At 44.2% G+C, this 24,469-nt stretch overlaps 2 protein-coding genes across 3 annotated transcripts in view; one reads left to right on the top strand and one right to left on the bottom strand.

The window, feature by feature from the left end:
* Positions 1-24,469, bottom strand: part of FRMD8 (FERM domain containing 8) — a 543,310-nt gene that overhangs the window by 383,303 nt on the left and 135,538 nt on the right. The window lies entirely within an intron of this gene.
* Positions 1-24,469, top strand: part of PIAS3 (protein inhibitor of activated STAT 3) — a 68,956-nt gene that overhangs the window by 3,147 nt on the left and 41,340 nt on the right. Inside the window, exons 1-2 of one of the 2 annotated variants that reach the window (XM_070766665.1) lie at positions 8,095-8,161; positions 20,099-20,564. In XM_070766665.1, coding sequence (XP_070622766.1) covers positions 8,138-8,161; positions 20,099-20,564 — 490 coding nt within the window. In that variant the 5' untranslated portion in view covers positions 8,095-8,137. Of the gene's footprint in view, positions 1-8,094; positions 8,162-20,098; positions 20,565-24,469 lie in introns of those variants that run through there. The other variant, XM_070766666.1, reaches the window with a different exon arrangement.

Genomic DNA, 24,469 nt, shown 5'->3' with positions numbered 1-24,469 from the left:
ACAATCCGGGTCCTCATTTTACCCACCTCGGAAGGATGGAAGGCTGAATCAACCTTGAGCCGGTGATGAGATTTGAACCGCTGACCTACAGATCTACAGTCAGCTTCAGTGGCCTGCAGAATAGCACTCTACCTGCTGCACCACCCCGGCTCTCTTATTATCATCGCAGCAATTCTAAGAAATAGAGACGTAAACAATCCTCTAGAGTTGGAGTCCACAATGGAGTCCGTTTATATGCCGCCCTTCTCCGAGGACTCAGGGTGGCTCACTGCATATAATATAACAATACAGTACAACGGCAAATATAATTAAATTTAAAATTACAATCTAAAAATCCAATACAGTGGTACCTCTGCTTAAGAACTTTTCTAGATAAGAACCGGGTGTTCAAGATTTTTTTGCCTCTTCTTAAGAACCATTTTCTCTTTTTAAGAACCCGAGCCCGGAAAAATTTCCCAGGAAATTTGAGAGCAACACGAAGGCCCGGCCTGTTTCCTGCCATTCGCCCTTTAATCCCGGCCATCTGGGCTGCCAGAGGAGCCTTTTGGTGGCGCTTAAGGAGGCTTTGGCAGTCCAGAGTGAATTAAGCATTTTCCTTTCTCTGCGTGCTTGTTAAGGGAATAAACCTCTGCCAGCGCCCAGAGAAAAGAAACGCTCCCTTCGCTCTGGGCAGCCAAGTCACCACAGCTAAGGAAAGGCGCCAGCTACAAAATGAGCGAGCAAGAGGAGAGGGGAGCCCTTCAACATGGGAAGGAAGAGGAAGCAGGTAGCAGCAGCAACAGCTAGTGTAAGGGAGGCAGTGTAAGGGAGGCAGCCTCACACCAGGCGTATTGGAGGTGCGTGCTCCTCCTCGCCACCTCAAAATCCCTCTTTTTTCTTTTTTAAGCCTTAAAGTTTTGGATTTTTTTCATTCAACTCACCTCACCTTCTTCCTTCGACAGCGACTGTCCTCCTCCTCCTCTTCCTCCTCCTCCTTCTACCCAAATTCCGAGCTTTTATTTCTTTCCTAATGGGTTTGCACGCATTATTTGCTTTTACATTGATTCCTGTGGGAAAAATTGCTTCTACTTAAGAACGTTTCTACTTAAGAATCTGGTCACGGAATGAATTAAGTTCTTAAATAGAGGTACCACTGTATTTAAAAACAATCATACCAGTTCAATCATACAACATATATCTCATTTCGCTGGCCAGCGGGCTGAGACCTAATTGCCCCAAGCCTGGCCACATAGGTGAGTCTTAAGACTCTTATGGAAAGCAAGGAGGGTGGGGGCAGTGCGAATCTCCGGGGGGAGCTGATTCCAGAGGGCCGGGGCCCCCACAGAGAAGGCTCTTCCCCTAGCCCCCACCAAGCGACATTGTCTGGCTGACGGGACCTGGAGAAGGCCGACTCTGTGGGACCTAATTGGTCACTGGGACTCATATAGCCGGAGGCGGTCCTGCAATGGATGGAAACTGACCAAGGAGAGATTCAGCCTAGAAATAAGGAGAAATTTCCTGACAGAGAGAACAATCCCTGGACTGCATTGGTTGCCGACTGGTTTCCAGACACAATTCAAAGTGTTAGTAATGACCTATAAAGCCCTACATGGCATTGGGCCAGATTACTTGTGGAACCACCTACTGCCACATGAATCCCAACGACTGGTCAGGTTCTACAGAATCGGCCTTCTCCAGGTCTCGTCAACTAGACAATGTTGCTTGGCAGAGCCTAGGGGTAGAGCCTTCTCTGTGTGGGCTCCAGCCCTCTGGAATCAGCTCCCCAGGAGATTCGCACTGCCCCCACCCTCTTTGCCTTCTGCAAAAGTCTTAAGACTCATTTGTGCCACCAGGCTTGGGGCGATTTGATCTCAGCCCCCTGGCCGACGAATCTTTGTATGGCTGTTGTTTGAATGGGTATGACTGATTTTTAACATAACTGGGGATTTTAGATTGTTTGTTTAGTTTTAATCTAATTGGATTTAACCATTGTATTTGTTCTTTTTATATGTTGTAAGCTGCTCCGAGTCCTCGGAGAGAGGCAGCATATAAATCCTATTATTATTATTATTAAATCCAACAACAACAACAACAACAATAATAATAATAATCAAGCCATGAAACAGAAGTTGCCCTTGGAAGTTGTGGGAGCTTCATCAGTGGAAGCTTTCAAGAAGAGATGTCAGTAGTGTCAACCCCTAACCCCCAACATTTTCCCCTTAGACTATCCACGCTTGACCTCTCCAGGTTCCTTAGAGGTCAGTAAGGGGCGTGCATAAGTGCACCAGTGTGCCTTCCCTCCCCTGTCCAATTGTCTCTCCTTATCTCATTTCTCTTTTCTTCCTTTCAAATATGTTCACCTATACTTTTATATCTTTTCTTCTATTGTTTTCTTTATTTATATTATTACATACCTATTCTCTTCAATGTGTATTATGTATTGGACAAAATAGATAGATAGATAGATAGATAGATAGATAGATAGATAGGACTGCCACCTGTCAGAAATGTAGGGCAGTGATGGTGAACATTTTCCCCCACGGGTGCTGAAAGAACATTGGTGCGCGCTATCGCGTGTGTGCGAGTGCCCCCACCCATAATTCAAAGCCTTTGGAGGGTGAACACAGCTTGGCCCAACCCCTGGGGGCCCTCTGGAGGCCAGAAACAGCCTGATTCCCAACTTCTGGTGGGCCCAGTAGGCTCGTGTTTTGCCCTCTCCAGGTTCCAACAGCTTCCCTGGAGCCGGGGGGGGGAGGTAAAAATGTCCTCCCCCATCTCCTCGGAGGCCTTCTGGAAGCCAAAAACACCCTCCCAGAACCTCTGTGTGAGCCAAAATTCAGCTGGCCGGCACACACATGCATGTTGGAGCTGAGCTAAGGCAACGACTTGTGTGCCAGCAGATATGGCTCTGCGTGCCACCTGTGCCATACGTTCGCCATCACTGGTGTAGGGTCTCCTGCTTGGCTGGGGTGGGGTGAGGGTGGGCTAGATCAGTGTTTTTCAACCAGTGTGCCGGGGCACACTAGTGTGCCGCGAGACATGGTCAGGTGTGCCGCGAAGCTCAGAGAGAAAAAAAGCAAGAGAGAGAAAAAAAGAGAGAAAGAAAGCAAGAGAGAGAGAAAGCAAGAGAGAAAGAAAGCAAGAGAGAGAGAGAAAGAAAGCAAGAGAGAAAGAGCGCGAGAGAGCTAGAAAGAGAACAAGAGAGAGAGAAAGCAAGAGAAAGAGAGAAAGAAAGAGAGAGAGAAAGAGAGGGAGGGAAGGAGAGAGAGAGAAAGACATAGAGGGAGGGAGGGAGGGAGAAAGAGAGCAAAAAAGAGGAAGGAAGGAAGAGAAAGAAAGAGGGATGGAGAGAGAGAAAGAAAGAGGAAAGAAGGGAGAGAAAGAGGGAGGGAGAAAGAAATAGAGTGAAGGGGAGGAAGAGAGAGAGAGAGGATTTTTTTGTCCAAACTTTTTTTAGCCGCCACCCCCTCTCTGCTCAATGTGCCCCAGGGTTTCCTAAATGTAAAAAATGTGCCGCGGCTCAAAAAAGGTTGAAAATCACTGGGCTAGATGACCTACAAGGTCGTTTCCAACTCTGTTAATCTAAAAAAAAAAATTAAGATCTCCTTTGGGCCAAGTTAGGCCAAGTTATCCCAGCGACCGGTTAGGTCCCACAGAGTTGGTCTCCTCCGGGTCCCGTCAACTAAACAATGTTGTTTGGCGGGACCCAGAGGAAGAGCCTTCTCTGTGGCGGCTCTGACCCTCTGGAATCAGCTCCCTCCAGAGATTAGAACTGCCCCCACCCTCCTTGCCTTTCGTAAACTCCTTAAAACCCACCTCTGTCGTCAAGCGTGGGGAAACTGAAACATCTCCCCCTGCCTACGTAGTTTTCTGTGTATGATATGACTGTATGTATGTTTTTTATATATTGGGGTTTCTTGTTTTTTAGACTTTTTAAATGTATTATTGTTATTTTAGAGTTTAACTATTAGATTTGTCGTTATATATTGTTTTTATCATTGCTGTGAGCCGCCCCGAGTCTACGGAGAGGGGTGGCATACAAATCTAATAAATAATAATAATAATAATAATAATAATAATAATAATAAGAAGAAGAAGAAGAAGAAGAAGAAGAAGAAGTTGTCCTCTAAACAACACGGTAACACCCCCAAGACCAAATCCCCCACTTGACCACTGAAGCAGTGGAACCAACCAGCTGAAATCAGCTCCTGCGGGAATTCCTGCGAGAATTCCTGTGGGAATTCCTGCCTTTGCAGGGAGTTCTTCTTGTTTATCTTCTGAATTCCTGGGCTGAGCAAGGAATTTGCCTCACAGGAAGTCTAAACTGTGGTTTTGAATATGTTAATCTACCGTCTCTGCCTGCTGGAATGAGATCACGAGCATTTTTCAGGCTCAGTGTAAAGCGGTCGCGATTTTATTTTTTATACTCGTTTAACGCAGGGGTCTTCAAACATTGGCAACTTTTAAGACTTGTGGACTTCAACTCCCAGAGTTCTCCAGCCAGTCTAAACACGTGTACGCATAGTCCTTGACTTATGACAGTTTGTTTAGTGACCATTCAAAGTCACACAACAGTGCTGAAAAATGTGACTTAGGACCATTGGTCACACTTACAATCTTTATAGCAATGTAGCATCCCCTGTGATGTTTTTCACACTCCCCGTCCTTGGCAATTTCCCATCTGGCTATTTGCTGGATTCCCACGCTAAAACATGCTACAACATGCTTATGTCTAGCTTGCATTAACAGAGGGATACAATCAAGATCAAGGGAGGTTACTATTACCACTCTGTAAAGCCTTAGTAAGGCCACACCTAGACTACTGCATCCAGTTTTGGTCACCACACTATAAAAATATCTTGAGACTCTAGAAAAAGTTCAGAGAAGAACAACCAGGATGATTAGGGGACTGGAGGCTAAAACATACAATGAAAAGTTGCAGGAACTGGGCATGGCTGGTCTAGGGAAGAGAAGGACCAGGGGAGACAGGAGAGCATCTTCCAGTATTTGAGGGGCTGCCAGTGAGAGCGGTCATGCTGTTTTCCAAAGCACCCAAAGGCCAGACAAGGAACAATGGATGGAAACTGACCAAGGAGAGGTTCAACCTGGAAATAAGGAGGAATTTCCTGACAGCGAGAACAACCAACCGATGGCACAGAAGTTGCCTTTGGACATCGTGGAAGCTTCATCCCTGGAAGCTTTTAAGCAGAGGCTGGACTGCCACCTGTCAGAAACAGTGTAGGGTCTCCTGCTTAGGCAGGGGGGTTGGCCTAGATGATCTCCAAGGTCCCTTCCAACTCTGTTCATCTGTTATTAATTTGTTATTCAGCAGTTGTGCAAGCTTCATCTCTGGAAGCTTTCAAGAAGAGACTGGACTGCCATCTGTCAGAAATGGTGCAGGGTCTCCAGCTCTAGTAGGGGGTTGGACTACATGACTTCCAAGGTCCCTCCCAACTAGTCCCTTCCAATGCCAAAGCGGCGTGCATAAGTACAACAGTGTGCCTTCCGCCCCCTGTCCTAATGTTTCTCTCTTACTAGCATCATGTACTAGCAAACAATGTCGTTTGGCGGGACCCAGGGGAAGAGCCTTCTCTGTGGTGGCCCCAGCCCTCTGGAACCAACTCCCCTCAGAGATTAGAATTGCCCCCTCCCTCCTTGCCTTTCGTAAGCTCCTTAAAACCCACCTCTGCCATCAGGCATGGGGGAACTGAGATATTCTTTCCCCCTAGGCCTTTACAATTAATTAATTAATTAATTAATTAATTCATTCATTCATTCATTCATTCATTCATTCATTTATTATTTAGATTTGTATGCCGCCCCTCTCCGCAGACTCGGGGCGGCTCACAACAAGACATAACAATTTATAACAAATCCAAATATAATTTAAAATATTTAAAAAAGAACCCCATTTTACTACTAATTTATGCATGGTATGTTTGTATGTATGTTTGGTTTTATAATAAGGGTTTTTTAGTTGTTTTAGTATTGGATTGTTACATGCTGTTTTTATCATTGTTGTTAGCTGCCCCAAGTCCACGGAGAGGGGCGGCATACAAACAAACAAACAAAGTATATACAGTATTGTATATCACCAATACAGTATGTACTTTTTTTTCAGGTATAATTTTTTTTATTTTCTCCACCATAAAATAAAACAATATATAAACACAACAACAAGGCTTAAAATCAATCCTATATAAACTTTTCTTATTACTCACTCAATGGAGGATCTTATCTCTCCTCATCTAAATATTTCTATTAATTTTATACATTGACAATTCTTAAAAGTCTAAATAAAAATTCTTCTTCCCCATCTTACTATAAAAAGTTACATTACTTCAATGCAAACATGAATAAAATCTGTTTTATCTAAATTTTAATATTGTATCATAAAGCTAATAAAAAATTATCTATCTATCTATCTATCTATCTATCTCTTTAATAAAAGAAACTGTTCATAATATATCACCTACTTCATAAAATAAAGTTCTATATGTTCAAAGTCTAAAGAATGAGTAAATGTTGTGTTATATCATTATATAGTGCTACCCCCATTTCTGATCTTCAACATCTGGTTTTCAAAATTTAAATCAAATTCTCACATTTCAATTTTCCCCAAAGTTAACCAATTACTAATATATACGTATCTTTTAGTTTTCCATCCAATCATAAAACTTCCCCCAAATTTTATCACAATCCGAGTCTTGTTTATCTTTAAGTTTGGTACTTGACAAAACAAATAAATAAAATAAAAATAAAATAAATAAACTCTGTTAATCTGGCTTTGTTTGGACTGCCTTTGCTTGCCTTGGGGCCTGTTAGGTGCCCATCGTGCTCAGCCAGAGAGGTTCATTCATTGCTGGAGCATGGCCCGCGAAGCGGATTTTAATTCCACGCCATGCGCGAACAGGAAAACCTCCTTTTTTCGGCTACTTCCAAAGCAAGCGCCTCTACAATGTAGAGTCAATGTAGCATCTCTACAGAGCACGGCACACCAAGACAACTAGACACAAGAACAGTTTTCCCCCGAACGCCATCACTCTGCTAAACAAATAACTCCCTCAGCAACACTGTCAAACTATTTACTAAGTCAAACTGTCAAACTATTTACTAAGGGGCATGCATAAGGACACTTTTGTGCCTACCGTTCCTGGCCTAATGTCTTTTTTATCTTTTATTTATTTATTATTATTATTTTTCAAATACAGTATAAAACAGAAAAGACATAAACCAAACATATACATACCACATTTGGGAAACGAAAGCTTCCCCACTTCTTTTTTGAATGTTTGATCAGAGAATTTTCCTTTTTCATTTAGTATTAATTATTTTATTCCTTTTTATCTTTTCTATCTCTACTTTATACTTATATTATGTTAAACATACAATACAATACTATATTTGTATGACAAATAAAAATAAACAAACAAACAAACAAATAAACTGAGACATCTCCCCCGGGCCTATACAGTTTATACATGGTATGTTTGTGTGTATGTTTGCTTTTAATAATGGGGTTTTTAGTATTTTTTAAATTATTAGATTTGTTCTTATATTGTTCTTGTTATTGTTGTGAGCCGCCTTGCGTCTACGGAGAGGGGCGGCATACAAATCTAATAAATAATAATAATAATATTACTACCAGTTTTTTTATCATCATTCTTATCACCCATCTCCTCCCACCTATGACTGTGTGACTGTAAGTTGTTGCTTGTATCCTAAGATTTTTATTAATATCGGTTGTTTCTTCATTGCTTATTTGACCCCTATGACAATCATTAAGTGTTTTTTACCTCATGATTCTTGACAAATGTGTCTCTTTCGTTTATGAGAGCATATGCACCAGAGACAAATTCCTTGTGTGCCCAATCACACTTGGCCAATAAATTTTTCTATTCTATTCTATTCTATTCTATTCTATTCTATTCTATTCTTGGTTGGCACTTTGACCACGCTCCCTAAAAGCCGCGCTTCCCTAACTGCGCTTCTTCGGGGCCCCTCCTCTCCGAAGGGAGGAGGGAGGGAGGGAGCAGAGTAGGCGTGGCCATTCCTCCTCCGCCGCCGCCGCCGCTTGCCATTGCCCGTCGCGCGCTTCTTCCTCGGCGCCGGAATTTCTCCCCGGTCCCTTGGGCGAGGGGGGCGACGATGCCTCAAGATGGCGGAGGCGGCTGAGCTGAAGGTAGGCGGGAGGGAGGGAAGGAAGGGGGGAAAGCAGGGGAGCGGGACTACAAAGCCCATCATCCTCGGGGAGCGGGGGGTCTCGGGAGGGGGAAACGAGGGGAGGGAAGAGAAGGGTTGGGGGGACAACGGATGCAAGGAGAACGGGTGTGGTGGGGGGCTCTCTCCTGCCTTTGGGGAGGGGGCTGCAAAGGGAGGGGCAGGATTGGAGGGGAAGCGATGTTAAGGGGGCGATCTAGGGGTTGGGTGGGGGCGGCGGGAGGTGCGATCTTTGGGACTGGGATCCCTAAATAGGGGAGGGGGAGGAAGGGATCGCAAAAGGGGGCTGCGGTGGGCATGGATGGATTTGGAGGGGCCCCCTCCCCAGATGGTGAGGGGTGAGTTATGGGGGGGCAGAGGGGCGGAGAGAGAGACCCCCACCTCTCAAGGGTCCCATCCCAGGAGTTGAAAGGGGTTCTGGATGTGCAAGGCAAGCCTTGGTGGGATTAACAAGACATGGAGGGGGCCCTGGAGGTCATCTAGTCCAACCCCCTCTGCTCAAGCAGGAGACCCTATACACCCTTTTCAGACCCATGGATGCCCAGTGATGGAGCAGATGTCCCATGATGAGCAGCCATGAACTTCTGGAGGAAAGTTATTCCACTGGATAAAAGAATGACAGAATTGTAAAGGGTCTTGGGCGGTCATCTAGTCCAACCCCCTGCTCAAGAGGAGACCCTGTGCCACTTCAGACAGGTGGCTGTCCAGTCTCTTCTTTAAAAACTTTAGTGATGGAGCACCCACAACTTCTGTTGGCAGGCAGTTCCACTGGTTAATTGTTCTCACTGTCAGGAAATTTCTCCTGAGTTCTAGATTGCTTGTCTCCTTGAATAAAAGAATGACAGAATTGGGAGGTCATCTAGTCGTCCGTCCCCCCCCATCCCCCCCCCCCCCCCCCGCTCAAGCAGGAGATCCTATATCCTTTTTCAGACCCATGGATGCCAAGTCTCTCCTCTAGTGATGGAGCAGAATTTCTGGAGGAAAGTTACAGTATTCCACTGGATAAAAGAATGGCAGAATTGGAAGGGGTCTTGGAGGTCATCTAGTCCAACCCCCTGCTCAAGCCTGCGCTGTCCAGCATGGCCATGTATTGGGTGTTTCAATAGCTTTGTTCAGTTTGGCGCAAGATACATGGATGGAGGGAAGGTCTTGCACAAGATTATCCCTGAATTGCCTTTGAGTCAAGGTAGTCCTCGGGTTACGACCACAATGGAGGCCGGAATTTGTGTCGCTAAGTGAAACATTAAAGTGAGTTTGCCCCCATTTTGATCAAGAGCATTTAGCACCAACCTAGAAGTGATGAATGTTATTACAGGTTTTTTAAAATTACAGTGGTGCCTCTACTTACGAACTTAATTCGTTCTGTGACCAGGTTCATAAGTAGAAAAGTTTGTAAGAAGAAGCAATTTTCCCCATAGGAATCAATGTAAAAGCAATTGGGGAAACCACAGGGAGGGTGGAGGCCCTGTTTCCTCCTAGGAGATTCCTAGAGAGGCCCCATGGAGGCTTCTCCCCGCCTTTTCCGGCCCTGCTTCCCCCCAGGAGTTTTCTAGAGAAGCCACATAGAAGCTTCTCCCTGCCTTTTCCGGTCCTGTTTCCTCCCAGGAGATTCCTAGCAGAGGCCACATAGAAGCTTCTCCCCGCCTTTTCCGGCCCTGTCTCCTCCCAGGAGATTCCTAGAGAGGCCCCACGGAGGCTTCTCCATGCCTTTTCCAGTTACAGTTTTGGAGGCTCGGGTTTGTAAGTGGAAAATGATTCTTGAGAAGAGGCAAAAAAATCTTGAACACCCGGTCCTTATCTAGAAAAGTTCGTAAGTAGGGGCGTTTTTAGGTAGGGGTACCACTCTATTTCGTATTGTTTTTTAATTTGCTGTACGCTTCCCAGAGTCCGACAGGAGTTAGACGGCCTATAAATGTAATAAATAAAAATTTACTTGTAACTTTTCTTGCCACAGTTCTCGAGTGAATCTTTGCATTGGTTAAGTTAGTGACGGTCGTTAAGTGAATCTGGCTTCCCCATTGATTTTGCTTGTCGGTAAGTAGCAAAAGAGGATCTTAGGGCGCTGCGAACCGTCATAAATAAGAGCCAGTTTTGGCAAACATCTAAATTTTGGTGACGTCATCCTAAGGATGCTACAACGGTCGTAAGCGTGAAACAACGGTCGCAAGTCACTTTCAACAGTCGCAAAATGGACCGTTGCAAGTGGAGGACCACTTGCAATGAGAGAAGTCAGCTAAGCCCTTAAGTCAGAATGCAGTTTCTTTATTTGGATCTGAAATTGTTGCCTGGACCCAGCAAGTGTTGTGCGTTGTGACTTTGGGAGTCAGGCAACTGTGGCTCAAAGCAGATTCATCAAACCGGACCGATGCAAGTAGTCCTCGATTTACGACCGCAATTGAGCCCAAACGTTTACGTTGCTAAGCGAGATGTTGGCCAAGGGAGTTTTGCCACTTTTCTTGCCACGGTTGTTTACCAAATCGCCACAGTTGTTAAATAAGTAACCCGACTGTTAAGTGAACCTTGATTTTGCTTGTCAGAAAAGGTGACTCTGGGACCCGTCATAAGTATGAACCCCTTTTCAACATCCAAGTGTAAACCACACAACTATGGGGAGGGGGATGCTGCAATGGTCAACGGTCATGCTGCATAGAAATCGAATAAATAAATACTATATTTTTGGAGGATAAGAGGCACCTAATTTTTGGGGGGAGGAATATAGGGAAAAGAATCTGCTTACCAGGTATTCATTTAGCTAGTGTCCTTAGTCTGGTCAGCTTCAACACATTATTTTATCCCCTGGTTGTTCTGTCTGGGTTCCCCCAGATGTCAACACCAACTAAAAAGAGTAGCCAGACACGCTGATAAAAAGCAAAGTCATTTTATATCTTTGAAAACAAACACATAACAAAAACTGTTCTTACAAACTGGAATGCTATGAAGCTTCACAGAAGAGTCACGACAGCCAGACAATACAACAGGCTTCTTGCTGGCACACACACCACTGTAGATAATAAAACCCACGCCTCCCCCAAGTTTTCAGCCTTCGAGGCCACAAGCCAGAATCAGAGACGCCAAGGATCGAAGCAAGGTCACAGGACTCCCAAAAGATAACTCTCCACAATACAGGAAGGGTGGGCCTGCCTTTTCAACCTTTCTGAGGAGAACCACACCCAAATCCAGCTGTTGCCTATTAGGGATGGAAATACCTGGCTAATTGTCCCCTTCTTTGTGCTGCCCTTCTCTGCCTCATATCTATGATGGCTTGTGCGTTCTCATCTAATGACTCCAGGCTACTCGCTGGGGAGAGCTCCCCCCCGGGGGTCTCAGGCTGTTCTCCCTCCTCCTCGTCCTGACATTCCTCTTCCCCGTCTGCCTGATCCTCCTCCTCCTCCTGTTCCTCATCCCCCCCCTCTGAGCATGGAGCCGGCAGAGTTCCAGCCGTTCCCTGAGGAGCCTCAGACTGAATCACAACACTGGTTAAGGGTTTAAATTTTTTTTTTAATTCTGAGAGGGTAACAATTAAGGAGCTGGGAACACCATTAGCACCTGGAAAGAAAGTCCGAGCAAGTAAAGCAATGGAAAAAACCTTGGAAAACATTCTTCTTTGCAGAGAGTAACAATGAAAGAGCTTGCAAGCTGGTAAAAGCTGGGAACATTGTTAGCCCCTGGTTAGGGCTGGAAAGAAACATTTGGAGTAAATAGAGAATGAAAAAAAAAATCAAAGACAGGGTTTGGAATACATTCTTGGCAGAGATTAACAATGAAAGAGCTTGCAAGCCCGTAAGAGCTGGGAACATCATTAGCACCTGATTAGGGCTGGAAAGAAACTTACTCAGAGCAAGTTAGAGTAACAAAACAAACCCTGCAAAGACTTAGGGCTTGGAAAACATTCTTTGCAGAGAGAAACAATGAAAGAGCCTGCAAGGTAAGAGCTGGGAAGATTGTTAGCAGCTAGTTAGGGCTGGAAAAAAAAGCTACATTCAGAGTTTAAGACACACCCTAATTATCAGCTTCTTTTAGGGAGGAAAAAGGTGCATCTTATATACTGAAAAATATAGTAAATTTGTCGGGGAAACGGTCATAAGTGTGAAAAAACGATATTTTTTCAGTGCCATTGCAACTTTGAGTGGTCACTAAACCTGCTGTTACAAATCAAGGACTACTTCCACTTCAGTCTCCAGGATCAAGGGGTTGTTTACTACCAATTGTTACAGTTGGGAGTAAATTCAGCTTGGTGGGACCACGCTTGTTTTTAAGGCTGTAAGGCAGAAGGATGTCGGCTGTGTGCAGGGTCCAGAATGTAGGTCCTCCTCTTAAAGGGATGGGATTTTTCCAGGCTGGGTTCATTGCCAGGCCCCCTACCCCTTTTCTGCAAATAAGCTGGAGGTCTTCAAATCTGGTGACTTGAAGACTTGTGGACTTCAACTCCCAGAATTCCCCAGCTGGCAAACTTAGCGACTTTAAGACTTTATGGATTTTTAACTCCCAGAATTCCCCAGGCAGCAAACTTGGCGACTTTAAAGACTGGTGGACTTCAACTCCCAGAATTCCCTAGTCAGCAAACTTGGCGACTTGTGGACTACAACTCCCAAAATTCTGCCGCTAGCAAATTTAGCGACTTTTAAGTTTTGTGGATTTTTAACTCCCAGAATTCCCCAGGCAGCAAACTTGGTAATTTTAAGACTTGTGAGAACTTCAAGTCCCAGAATTCCCCAGTCAGTTCAACTTGGCAACTTTAAGATTTGAGGACTAAGTTTGACGAACTGAAGAATTCTGGGACTTGAAGTTCTCACAAGTCTTAAAATTGCCAAGTTTGCGGACCCCTGAAATAAGCCCTGGATGAAGAAATCCTAACCCGGAGAGGGGGCCCTTTCCAATCACACAGAGGGCTGCGGGAATCTCGTTTTTCCAAATACAGTGATACCTTGTCTTACAAACCTAATTGGTTCTGGGACGAGGTTCTTAAGGTGAAAAGTTTGTAAGATGAAACAATGTTTCCCATAGGAATCAATGGAAAAGTGATTAATGTGTGCAAGCCCAAAATCCACCCCTTTTGCCAGCCGAAGCGCCCGTTTTTGCACTGCTAAGATTCCCCTGAGGCTCCCCTCCATGGGAAACCCCACCTCTGGACTTCTGTGTTTTTGCGATGCTGCAGGGAAATCCCAGCAGGGGAATCCCAGCATCGCAAAAACGGGCGCTTCGCTGGCAACGGAAGTCCGGAGGTGAGGTTTTCCAGTGAAGGGAGCATCAGTGAAATCATAGCATCGTAAACCCACCTCCGGACCGCTGTGTTTTTGCGAAGCTGCAATTTCACTGAGGCTCCCCTCGCTGGGAAACCCCACCTTCGTACTTCCGTTTCCAGCGAAGCGCCCATTTTTGTGCTGCCGGGATTCCCCTGCTGGGATTCCCCTGCAGCATTACAAAAACACGGAAGTCCGGAGGTGGGGTTTCCCATGGAGGGGAGCCTCAGGGTAATTCCAGCGGCGCAAAAACGGGTGTTTCGCTGGCAACGGAAGTCCAGAGGCAGGGCATCCCAGTGGCGGCGGCGGGTTTGTAAGATGAAAATAGTTTGTAAGAAGAGGCAAAAAAAATCTTAAACCCCGGGTTTGTATCTCGAAAAGTTTGTATGACGAGGCGTTTGTAAGATGAGGTATCACTGTACAGTATTTGAGCGGGATAAGCCACGTCCCTGGGCTGCCTTCCCAATTTCCTGCAACTTTCTCTCTCTCTGTGAAATTGGAAGGCTTCTTCACAGCAGGCAGGATTCATCCCTGGTTGGCCCCTTTCCTGTGTGTGTGTGTGTGGTATGTGTGTATTTGTGTTTCTTGTTTGTCCCATATTTCATTGAGGGTGGGTGACGTTTGCTCTAGCTGCCTGCTGGGAGCACCAGGATGGGTTTTTGGTTTTTGGTTTTAGCCTTTTCCCCAAAAGTTTTTATTTTTTTTATTTTCCGAATCCATCAGTGTGCCATCTGGGCACAAACTTTTTTTTTTTTAACATTGATCACCAATTGTTCTTAAGATTTATACCTGTCTTATTTTTACAGTTCGATTTAACTGTCAAAACCTTTTTCTTCTTTTGCTTATTTAATTTCACATTTCCTTTCATCTGTATTCGTTTTCTAACCCAGTGTTTCCCAACCTTGGCAACTTGAAGATATCTGGACTTCAACTCCCAGAATTCCCCAGCCAGCATTCGCTGGCTGGGGAATTCTGGGAGTTGAAGTCCAGATATCTTCAAGTTGCCAAGGTTGGGAAACACTGCTCTAACCAGTGGTAAAAACAGTCTCATATCTTATAATACTCAGAATTGCAATAATCAGAGCTGCAAAAACACAGTTGCTGCCAACCTGCCTTCAATTGAGGACCTGTATGCTGCATAATAATAATAATAATAATAATAATAATAATAATAATAATAATAATAATAATAGCCAGTTAATTAAAACCATGTATGCTTGCAAACAGATAATATTTTAGAAGCTGGTTCATATATATATTCTAAACAATGCCTTCTTATTCAAATTCTTATAGGTTTTAATCAAAAATGTTTGGATTATCTGCAGCCAATCTGTTCTTTCCCCTTTGTTTAATTCATCACACTTTCTTTCCCAAGTCAGTGCACATATATGGATCTAATATGATATATACAGTAATGGCAATAATAATAGTTTATTAGATTTGTATGCCGTCCCTCTCCGAGGACTGGGAGTGGACTCAGAGATATTATTGTACTTATTAGTATTAGTATTAGTATTATTATTTATTAGATTTGTATGCCGCCCCTCTCCGAGGACTGGGAGTGGACTCAGAGATATTATTGTACTTATTATTATTATTATTATTATTATTTATTAGATTTGTATGCCGCCCCTCTCCGTAGACTCGGGGCAGCTTACAGCAATGATAAAAACAATGTATAACAAATCTAATATTTAAAACCTCTAAAAAACCCTTATTTAAAAAGCAAAACATACACACAAACATACCATGCATAAACTATATAGGCCTGGGGGAGATGTCTCAATTCCCCCATGCCTGAGGGCAGAGGTGGGTTTTGAGGAGTTTGCGAAAGGCAAGGAGGGTGGGGGCAATTCTAATCTCCGGGAGGAGTTGGTTCCAGAGGGTTGGGGCCGCCACAGAGAAGGCTCTTCCCCTGGGTCCCGCCAGACAACACTGCTGATTTTATGCCTGTATTTTTTATTATTGTTGTATTTATGACTATTGTTAGCCGCTCTGAGTCCCTTTTGGAGTGAGCAGCATATAAATATGAATGAATGGAATGAATGAATGAATGAATGAATGAATGAATGAATGAATGAATGAAAATGTTTACCTTACAATTACATGTCGGGGTGGTAGAGTGCAGGTAGAGTGCTGTACTGCAGGCCACTGAAGCTGACTGTAGATCTGAAGGTCAGCGGTTCAAATCTCATCACCGGCTCAAGTTTGGACTCAGCTTTCCATCCTTCCGAGGTGGGTAAAATGAGGACCCGGATTGTGGGGGCAATAGCCTGGGTCTGTTTAAAAAAAAGTGCTATTGCTAACATGTTGTAAGCCGCCCTGAGTCTAAGGAGAAGGGCGGCATAAAAATCAAATGAATGAATGAATGAATGAATGAATGAATGAATGAATGAATGAATGAATGAATGAATGAATGAATGAATGAATGAATAGGAGAATATTTGTAGCTCAGGGCTGAGCTGTGGCAGCCTTGGTGTCTGGGGCTGGCATTTTGGTTATTCTTGCCGGCGTTTCATTTAAGGGGAATATTTGTAGCTCCTGGTTGAAAAGAGTGTGCTTTTAAGAGCTGGGTTGTTTTCTTGCAGGCGTTTCAAGACCCAGCTAGGGAACATCATTAGTGTTACTGGTGGAAGGGAGCAGGGTTTACAGAGGGAAGAGGAGAAGGAGGGAAAGGATCGGGGATCTTGGCCCTCTCTGAGCTGGGTTGTTTTTCATGACTCAACTAAGGGACATCATCAGTGCCAGAAAGGAGTGGGGTTGTAGAGAAGAAGAGGAAGAGGAGGAAAGGATTTTGGGGTGCTGGGTGTTCTCTGAGCTGGGCTGTTTTCTTGTAGATGTTTCATGACCCTAGAAACATAGAAACATAGAAACATAGAAGTCTGACGGCAGAAAAAGACCTCATGGTCCATCCAGTCTGCCCTTATACTATTTTCTGTATTTTATCTTAGGATGGATCTATGTTTATCCCAGGCATGTTTAAATTCAGTTACTGTGGATTTATCTACCACGTCTGCTGGAAGTTTGTTCCAAGGATCTACTACTCTTTCAGTAAAATAATATTTTCTCATGTTGCTTTTGATCTTTCCCCCAACTAACTTCAGATTGTGTCCCCTTGTTCTTGTGTTCACTGTCCCCTTGTTCTTGTGTTCACCTACTAGGGAATATCATCAGAAGGAGGACTGTTTCATATAATAATAATAATAATAATAATAATAATAATAATAATAATAATAATAATAATAATCTGTTGATTTTTCAATTCTGGCTTTGACAGCATTTGTTCTAATGGAACAGTTGGGTGCTTGGGAAGCGCCCGACTGGTGATGAAATACAAAATCCAGCATAGTGATCTCGTTTGCTGTGTTGTATTGGCATAATAATAATAATAATAATAATAATAATAATAATAATAATAATAATATTAGATTTGTATGCCGCCCCTCTCCGAGGACTCGGAGCGGCTCACAACAACCATAAATACAACAGAATACAAATCCAATATAAACTATATTAAAAACCATTACAGTATTATTAAAAACTAGCCATTCTAAAACAGTCACACCAATCTCAAATGTTTGAGTGGGAAATTAATCCGCCCATGCTTGGCGGCATAGATGGGTCTTTAACATCTTGCGGAAGGCGAGGAGGGTGGGGGCAGTCCTAATCTCCGGGGGGGAGCTGATTCCAGAGGGCCGGGGCTGCCACAGAGAAGGCTCTTCCCCTGGGTCCCGCCAGGCAACATTGTTTAGTCGACGGGACCCGGAGAAGGCCGACTCTGTGGGACCTTATTAGTCACTGGAATTCGTGCGGCAGAAGACGGCCTTGAAGGCATTCTGGTCCGATGCCATGTAGGGTAAAAAGCACCCAAATAATAACAGAGAAAAAAACTTTGACATCATCAATGCTAGAAGGGTGTGCGATGTCCAAGGGGGAGGCAACTGTGTAGCCATGGGTGTTCTTTGGACTTGGTGGTTTTCTTGGAGACGTTTCATGACCCAACTGAGTAACATCATCAATGCTAGCAGGGAACGGGATGATGGAGAGAAGTAGGAGGAGTAGGGAGATAAATGGTCAAAGCAATGGGAACTGCAGTTTAATGTTTCCAAATGTAAAATAAGGCACTTGGGGAAAAGGAATCCTCAATCTGAGTATTGCATTGGCAGTTCTGTGTTAGCAAAAACTTCAGAAGAGAAGGATTATGGGGTAGTGATTTCTGACAGCCTCAAAATGGGTGAACAGTGCGGTCAGGCGATAGGAAAAGCAAGTAGGATGCTTGGCTGCCTACTAGAGGTATAACAAGCAGGAAGAGGGAGATTGTGATCCCCTTATATAGAGCGCTGGTGAGACCACGTTTGGAATACTGTGTTCAGTTCTGGAGACCTCATCTACAAAAATATATTGACAAAATTGAACGGGTCCAAAGACGGTCTACAAAAATGGTGGAAGGTCTTAAGACTTCATGAACTCAATCTGTATAGTCTGGAGGACAGAAGGGAAAGGGGGGGGACATGATCGAAATATTTAAATATGTTCAAGGGTTAAATAAGATTCAGGAGGGAAGTGTTTTTAATAGGAAAGTAAACACAAGAACAAGGGGGGCCAATCTGAGGTTAGTTGGGGGAAAGATCAGAAGCAACGTGAGAAAATATTATTTGACTGAAAGAGTAGAAGATGCTTGGAACAAACATCCAGCAGATGTGGTTGGTAAATCCCCAGTAACTGAATTTAAACATGCCTGGGATAAACATACATCCATCCTAAGATAAAAATACAGGAAATAGTTATAAAGGCAGACTAGATGGACCATGAGGTCTTTTTCTGCCGTCAGACTTCTATGTTTCTATGAAGTGGGGAGGAAGAAGAGAAGGACTGTGGGGTCCTGGGTGCTTTCTGAGCTTGGTGGGGTTTTTTGCAGATGTTTCAAGACCCAAGTAGGGAACATCATCGGTGCTAGAAAGTTTGAGGACTGGGGAAAAGGAGGAAGTTTGTTGGGTTTCTTGTAGACGTTTGATGGCCCGACTAGGGAACATTATCAGTCCTGGAATGGAAGGGATTTGTGGGAAGGAGGAAGAGAAATGTTGGGATCCATGGTGTTTTTTTCTTGCAGATGTTTCATTATTTTGAATGGTCACTAATTAGACCATTGTAAGTGGAGGACTAGTTGTAATTGTTCCCCCATTTCTTCATTCTTGGGTCATTCTTTGTCAAGTGGACCAGGTGTCCACTTGACTGGTTTTTGCAGCCTTATTTGGAAAGAAACCATCACAAAAACAAGATATATGATAGAAAAAAAGGTGCTTTTCCTAATGAAATAAAAATGAAGATGATTGAAGGTGAGAAAACAGCTCTGTTTCTTGTTTTTGTGATGGTTTCTTTTTGGCCAATATTTTTTTTTTATTTTTCACTCCATTCACATATGCAGAATAACATACCATCAATCTTGAAGTAGATCACAATAATTATTTCTTTTAATTTTGGTACTCATGATCCATCGAATGCTACTTCCAGTACAATTGACATCTGGACAAGAATAATTACTCAAATTTTTAATGTGTATTTTAAAAGCTATTAACTAATACAATTTTAAAATTGATTCTTTTCGAATCAAACCTAACCATTTAGGCCATAGTGCTTCAATCTTCTCTCTATATATCCTTAACAATGATTTCATGTATTTTATTTATTTATTCATTCATTCATTTATTTATTTATTAGATTTGTATGCCGCCCCTCTCCGAAGACAACAATAAAAAGACAATGTAAACAAATCTAATATTAAAAATAATCTAAAAAACCCCAATTTAAAGAACCAATCATACATACAAGCATACCATGTATAAATGTATTACCATTACTTTTATAATATTTGCCCTTAAAAAAGAAATAAAAATTCCCAATCATATCAACTAAATCCTAAATTTTATCTAACCATTACATGGATAAAGAGTACATATTAATACCCGGCCACTGTTGTCTGGCGGGACCCAGGGGAACAGCCTTCTCTGTGGTGACCCCAACCCTCTGGAATCAACTCCCCCCGGAGATTAGGATTACCCCCACCCTCCTTGCCTTTCGCAAACTCCTTAAAACCCACCTCTGCCTCAAGGCATGGAGAAATTGATTCCACTGGGCCAATTCTGTTTTATGTATGATTTGTTTGAGATGTATGACTGTTTTTTATATTAAGGGTTTTTAAATTGTTTTTAACTATTGGATTTGTACCGTTTTGTTGTTGTGAGCTGCTCCGAGTCTTCGGAGAGGGGCGGCATACAAATCTAATTAATGAATAAATAAAAAATAAATATCTATCTATCTATCTATCTATCTATCTATCTATCTATCTATCTATCTATCTATCTATTCAAGAGGGAAAAAAGAAGGTCCAAATAATTTATCATGTATGTCCCAATTAGCCCAATTAATAATTCCTTTTAAGAGGTAAATAAAAAAATGGAAATGGAAAAAAGAGAAAAAAGAGAAAAAGAAAAAAATAAGAAAACAAAAGAAAAAATGAAAGAACAGGGGGGGAAAATGATGGTTTGTTTTCAAATAAGGCTTCAATTTCTCCTGGTCCACTTGACAAAGAATGACTCCCTTTTAATATAATTGTCACCCGCCCTTTAACGTTTCCCTCTTCGTCTACCTTTGTCTTCCAGCACATGGTTATGAGCTTTCGCGTCTCGGAGCTCCAGGTGCTTCTGGGCTTTGCCGGGCGGAACAAGAGTGGCCGGAAACACGAGCTGCTGGCCAAGGCGCTCCAGTTGCTGAAGTCGGGCTGCAGCTCCGCCGTGCAGATGAAGATCAAGGAGTTGTACCGGAGGCGTTTCCCCCGCAAGATCCTCACCCCATCGGACTTGTCCATGCTCCACCTCCAAGCCGGGCAGATGCCCTCGGCCACGGCCTTGACTCAAGGCGCCATGTGCCACCTGCCGTACGACAACGGAGGGGTGGCGTCCGGAGTGCCGGCCAGCCTGCTTCCCCCCGTGCCGATGCTGGGCTCCAAACACGAGGCCGACGTGCCTCACCTCTCGCCCCCCGTCCACCCCGTCCATCCGGACGTCAAGATGCGCCGGCTGCCCTTCTACGACATCTACGACGAACTCATCAAACCCACCACTTTGGGTGAGTCCTGGGCCCACTTAATGTTTCCAGGTAGGAATATCTATGGCAGGGAGGGGGAGGGGCTCGTCTTCGGGGCTACCAGTCTGCCCTCTGAGGCCGTCGTTGGCACCCATCGGTACGAGATTTGGCTTCTAAACACCCCCCCCAACTTTATTAAACAATTAAAATAAACAAAATTAACAAACATGTTTGACATTGGTGGAAGTTTTTAGGCTTACATTTCAGCTGTTTACCATTCTCTCTTCTATCTTATATCAATTCAGTATTATTATTATTATTATTATTATTATTATTATTATTATTATACAAATCTAATAAATAAATAAATAAATATTATTTTTAATTACCGCTAGATTTGTTTTGTATGCCGCCCCCTCTCCGAGTACTCGGAGCGGCTCACAACAGACAATACCAAATACAAATCCAATATTAAAAAACCCCAATATTTAAAACCCTTATTCCGAAACAATCATGCAATCCAAACAAATCAAACATAACGCGCAACAGCCGAGGGGTATATCAATTTCCCAATGCCTGGTGACATAGGTGGTTTTCAAGAGTTTACGAAAGGCGAGGAGGGTAGGGGCAGTCCTAATCTCCGGGGGGAGTTGATTCCAGAGGGTCGGGGCCGCCACAGAGAAGGCTCTTCCCCTGGGTCCCGCCAGACGACATTGTTTTGTTGACGGAACCTGCAGAAGGCCAACTCTGTGGGACCGAATCGGTCGCTGGGATTCATGTGGCAGAAGGCGGTGTTCTGGTCTGATGCCAGGCTTACTATGGTTTGTTCTTATTTAGTTACATAGTTGTCTTAACCCTAGACTAAATTTATACACGGTAAAAAGGAAAAAGAAAGAAAAGAGAGGAGGAAAGAAAAAATAAGGAAGGAAGAGTAAAGAGAGAAAAAGGAAGGAAAAAGAAAAGGGTGCTATTGGTCAGTTGTTTCAGTTGACTCAGGCATTTAAGCGAACTGTTCCTAAGCACATTTATGCAATTAGTAAATTCTTGATTTGTAAATACATCGTTATTATACCGTAAGATACATTTATTTATAATAATATATAGAGAAAGCTGATATATGTTGTCATGTGATCTGCTGGTTATTAATATGATATTTGTTAGTTTCGATATACAGTGGTACCTCTACTTGAGAACTTAATTTGTTCCGTGACCAGGTTCTTAAGTAGAAAAGTTGGTAAGTAGAAGCAATTTTTCCCATAGGAATCAATGTAAAAGCAAATAATGCATGCAAACCCATTGGGAAAGAAATGAAAGCTCAGAATTTGGGGGGGGGGGGAGGAGGAGGAGGAAGAAGAGGAAGAAGAGGAGGACAGTCGCTGCCAGAGGAAGAAGGTGAGGTGAGGAGAATTTTAAAAAATCCAAAACTTTAAAGCTTAAAAAAAAAAAAGAGGGACTCTGTGGTGGCAAGGAGGAGCACGTGCCTCCCATAAACCCTTCATTTTTTGATGTTGCTGCTTTGAATCCCAGGGAGGGGAGGCTCAGGGAAATCCCAGCAACAGAAGAACGGGCGCTTCCGCTGGCAACGGAAGTCCAGAGGCGGGGATTCCCAGCAAGGGGAGGGTAAGGGGAATCCCAGCGCTTCGGCTGGCAACGGAAGTCCAGAGGCGGGGATTCCTAGCAAGGGGAGGGTCAGGGTAATCCCAGCGCTTCGGCTGGCAACGGAAGTCCAGAGGCGGGGCATCCCAGCGGCAAAGGCTCGGGCAAAAAGGGGACTTTTGGGATGGGGTTGCACGCATGATTTGCTTTTACATTGATTCCTATGGGGAAAATTGCTTCTTCTTACGAACTTTTCTACTTACGAACCTGGTCACGGAATGAATTAAGTTTGTAAGACGAGGTACCACTGTACTTAGATAAACAGAAGCTGAGCAAATAATCATTTTCTTAAGCTGAATAAATAATCCTTTCATTGAATACTTGGTTTTATATTCTGTTGTTTAAGTGTTCCCTTTATTTTTTTGAGCACTGTATGTACAGGTATATCTGTCCGTCTGTCTATCTGTATTTGTATGTATATGTATGTATGTATATACAGTGATCCCCCGATCATTGCGAGGGTTCCGTTCCAGGACCCCTCGCAATGATTGGTTTTTCGCGAAGTAGCGCTGCGGAAGTAAAAACACCATCTGCGCATGCGCAGATGGTGTTTTTACTTCCGCCGCAGCAGCGAGGAGCCGAAGATTGGGGTTTCCCCACCGCCCACGCAAACTCCTCGCTGCCGCTCGCCCCGCCCTTTGCCCGCCCACGCCGTTCGCTCGCGCCACTTCCCAGCTGAGTCCTGAAGCCAATTCGCTTCAGGACTCAGCTGGGAAGTGGCACGAGCGAACGGCGTGGGCGGGCGAAGGGCGGGCGCGCGGGCAGGCAGGCGGCGGACAAGCCGTTCGCTCACGCCGCTCGCTCGCGCCGCTTCCCAGCTGAGTCCTGAAGCCAATTCGCTTCAGGACTCAGCTGGGAAGCGGCGCAAGCGAACGGCGTGGGCGGGCGAAGGGCGGGCGAGCGGCAGCGAGGAGTTTGCGTGGGCGGTGGGGAAACTCCTCGCTGATGCCCGCCGCTCGCCCTCCCGCCAGCAAGAGGGGGAAGACCCAGGGAAGCCGCCCAGAAGCTGATGTGCCCGGCGCCATCTACGCATGCGTGGCCATAAAAAAAGGGCGCGCATGCGCAGATGGTGTTTTGACTTCCGGGTTGAAAAATCGCGATTTAGCCCGTTCGCAATGATCGGGATCGCGATACCCGGGGGATCACTGTATGTATGTATGTATGTATGTATGTATGTATGTATGTATGTATGTATGTATGTGTATATATATATACTGTGTATATATATATATATATATATATATATATATATATATGTATGTATATATATATATATACACATACATATATATTTATATATATATATTTTTATATATATATATGTGTGTGTGTGTGTGTGTGTGTGTATACAGTAATCCCTCGCTACTTCGCGATTTATCTTTTGCGGATTCGCAACGTCGCAGGTTTTCAAAAGGGGCTTAAATCCATTAAAATCCGTTGAAAATTTTAAATCCATTAAAAATTCATAAAATCCTTCTACATTACTACTGTACTCTAGTAAAGAAACTGGTAGGATATCACATCTAGTTCCAGCTGAGAAACATTATAGAATGACTAATACAACCGCTGGGTTTTAAAAGTCCAAATACTTGTTAAAAACATTAAAAAATATATTTCCTCTACTTCACGGAAATTCATTTTTCACGGGTGGTCTTGGGACGCATCCCCCGCGAAAAATGAGAGATTACTGTATACACATATACATGCACACATACATACAGTAATGGGCAGCCAATTTTTTTACTGCCACACTTATTTTGTGGGCGTGGCTTAATGGTCATGTGACTGGATAGGAGTGGCTTGCCAGCCATGTGACCAGGTGGGAGTGGCTTGAACTATCATCATCGTTTAAGTGAACTGTTAAGTCCTTGATTTACAACCTTACCAGTGTCGCTCGCTGGGGGGACCATTTGCTTCGCGTTTCCCACGCTCTCCTTCCTGGGTCACCCCCCACCTCAGGCTGGGTAGCTAGGCGAACGGGTGCTGCCACAAGCATAAATGCTGCCAGCGCCGCTTCCACCCACACCTTCTACTTGCACTTCAGGCGGGAGGTGGCCACGGGAGGCTGGAGGGGAGCCGGGCAGGAGAGAGAGAAGGAGGAAAGAATCCCATCAACCTGTTAGGTCCCACAGAGTTGGCCTTCTCTGGGTCCTGTCGACCAGAGGTCCCCAACCGCCGGTCCGCGGACCGGGCCCGGGCCGTTGGGGTTTTCCAGCCGGTCCGCGGCGCCGCTGCCCTCCCGGCAGAGGACATTATGCAGGACAGGGTGGGGCGTCGGGCAGGGCGGGGAG

This window comes from Erythrolamprus reginae, chromosome 13, assembly GCF_031021105.1.
Source record: "Erythrolamprus reginae isolate rEryReg1 chromosome 13, rEryReg1.hap1, whole genome shotgun sequence".
Classification (NCBI taxonomy): Eukaryota; Metazoa; Chordata; class Lepidosauria; order Squamata; family Dipsadidae; genus Erythrolamprus; species Erythrolamprus reginae.
The sequence above is the reverse complement of the archived record's forward strand: the minus strand, read 5'-3'. Positions and strand labels throughout refer to the sequence as shown.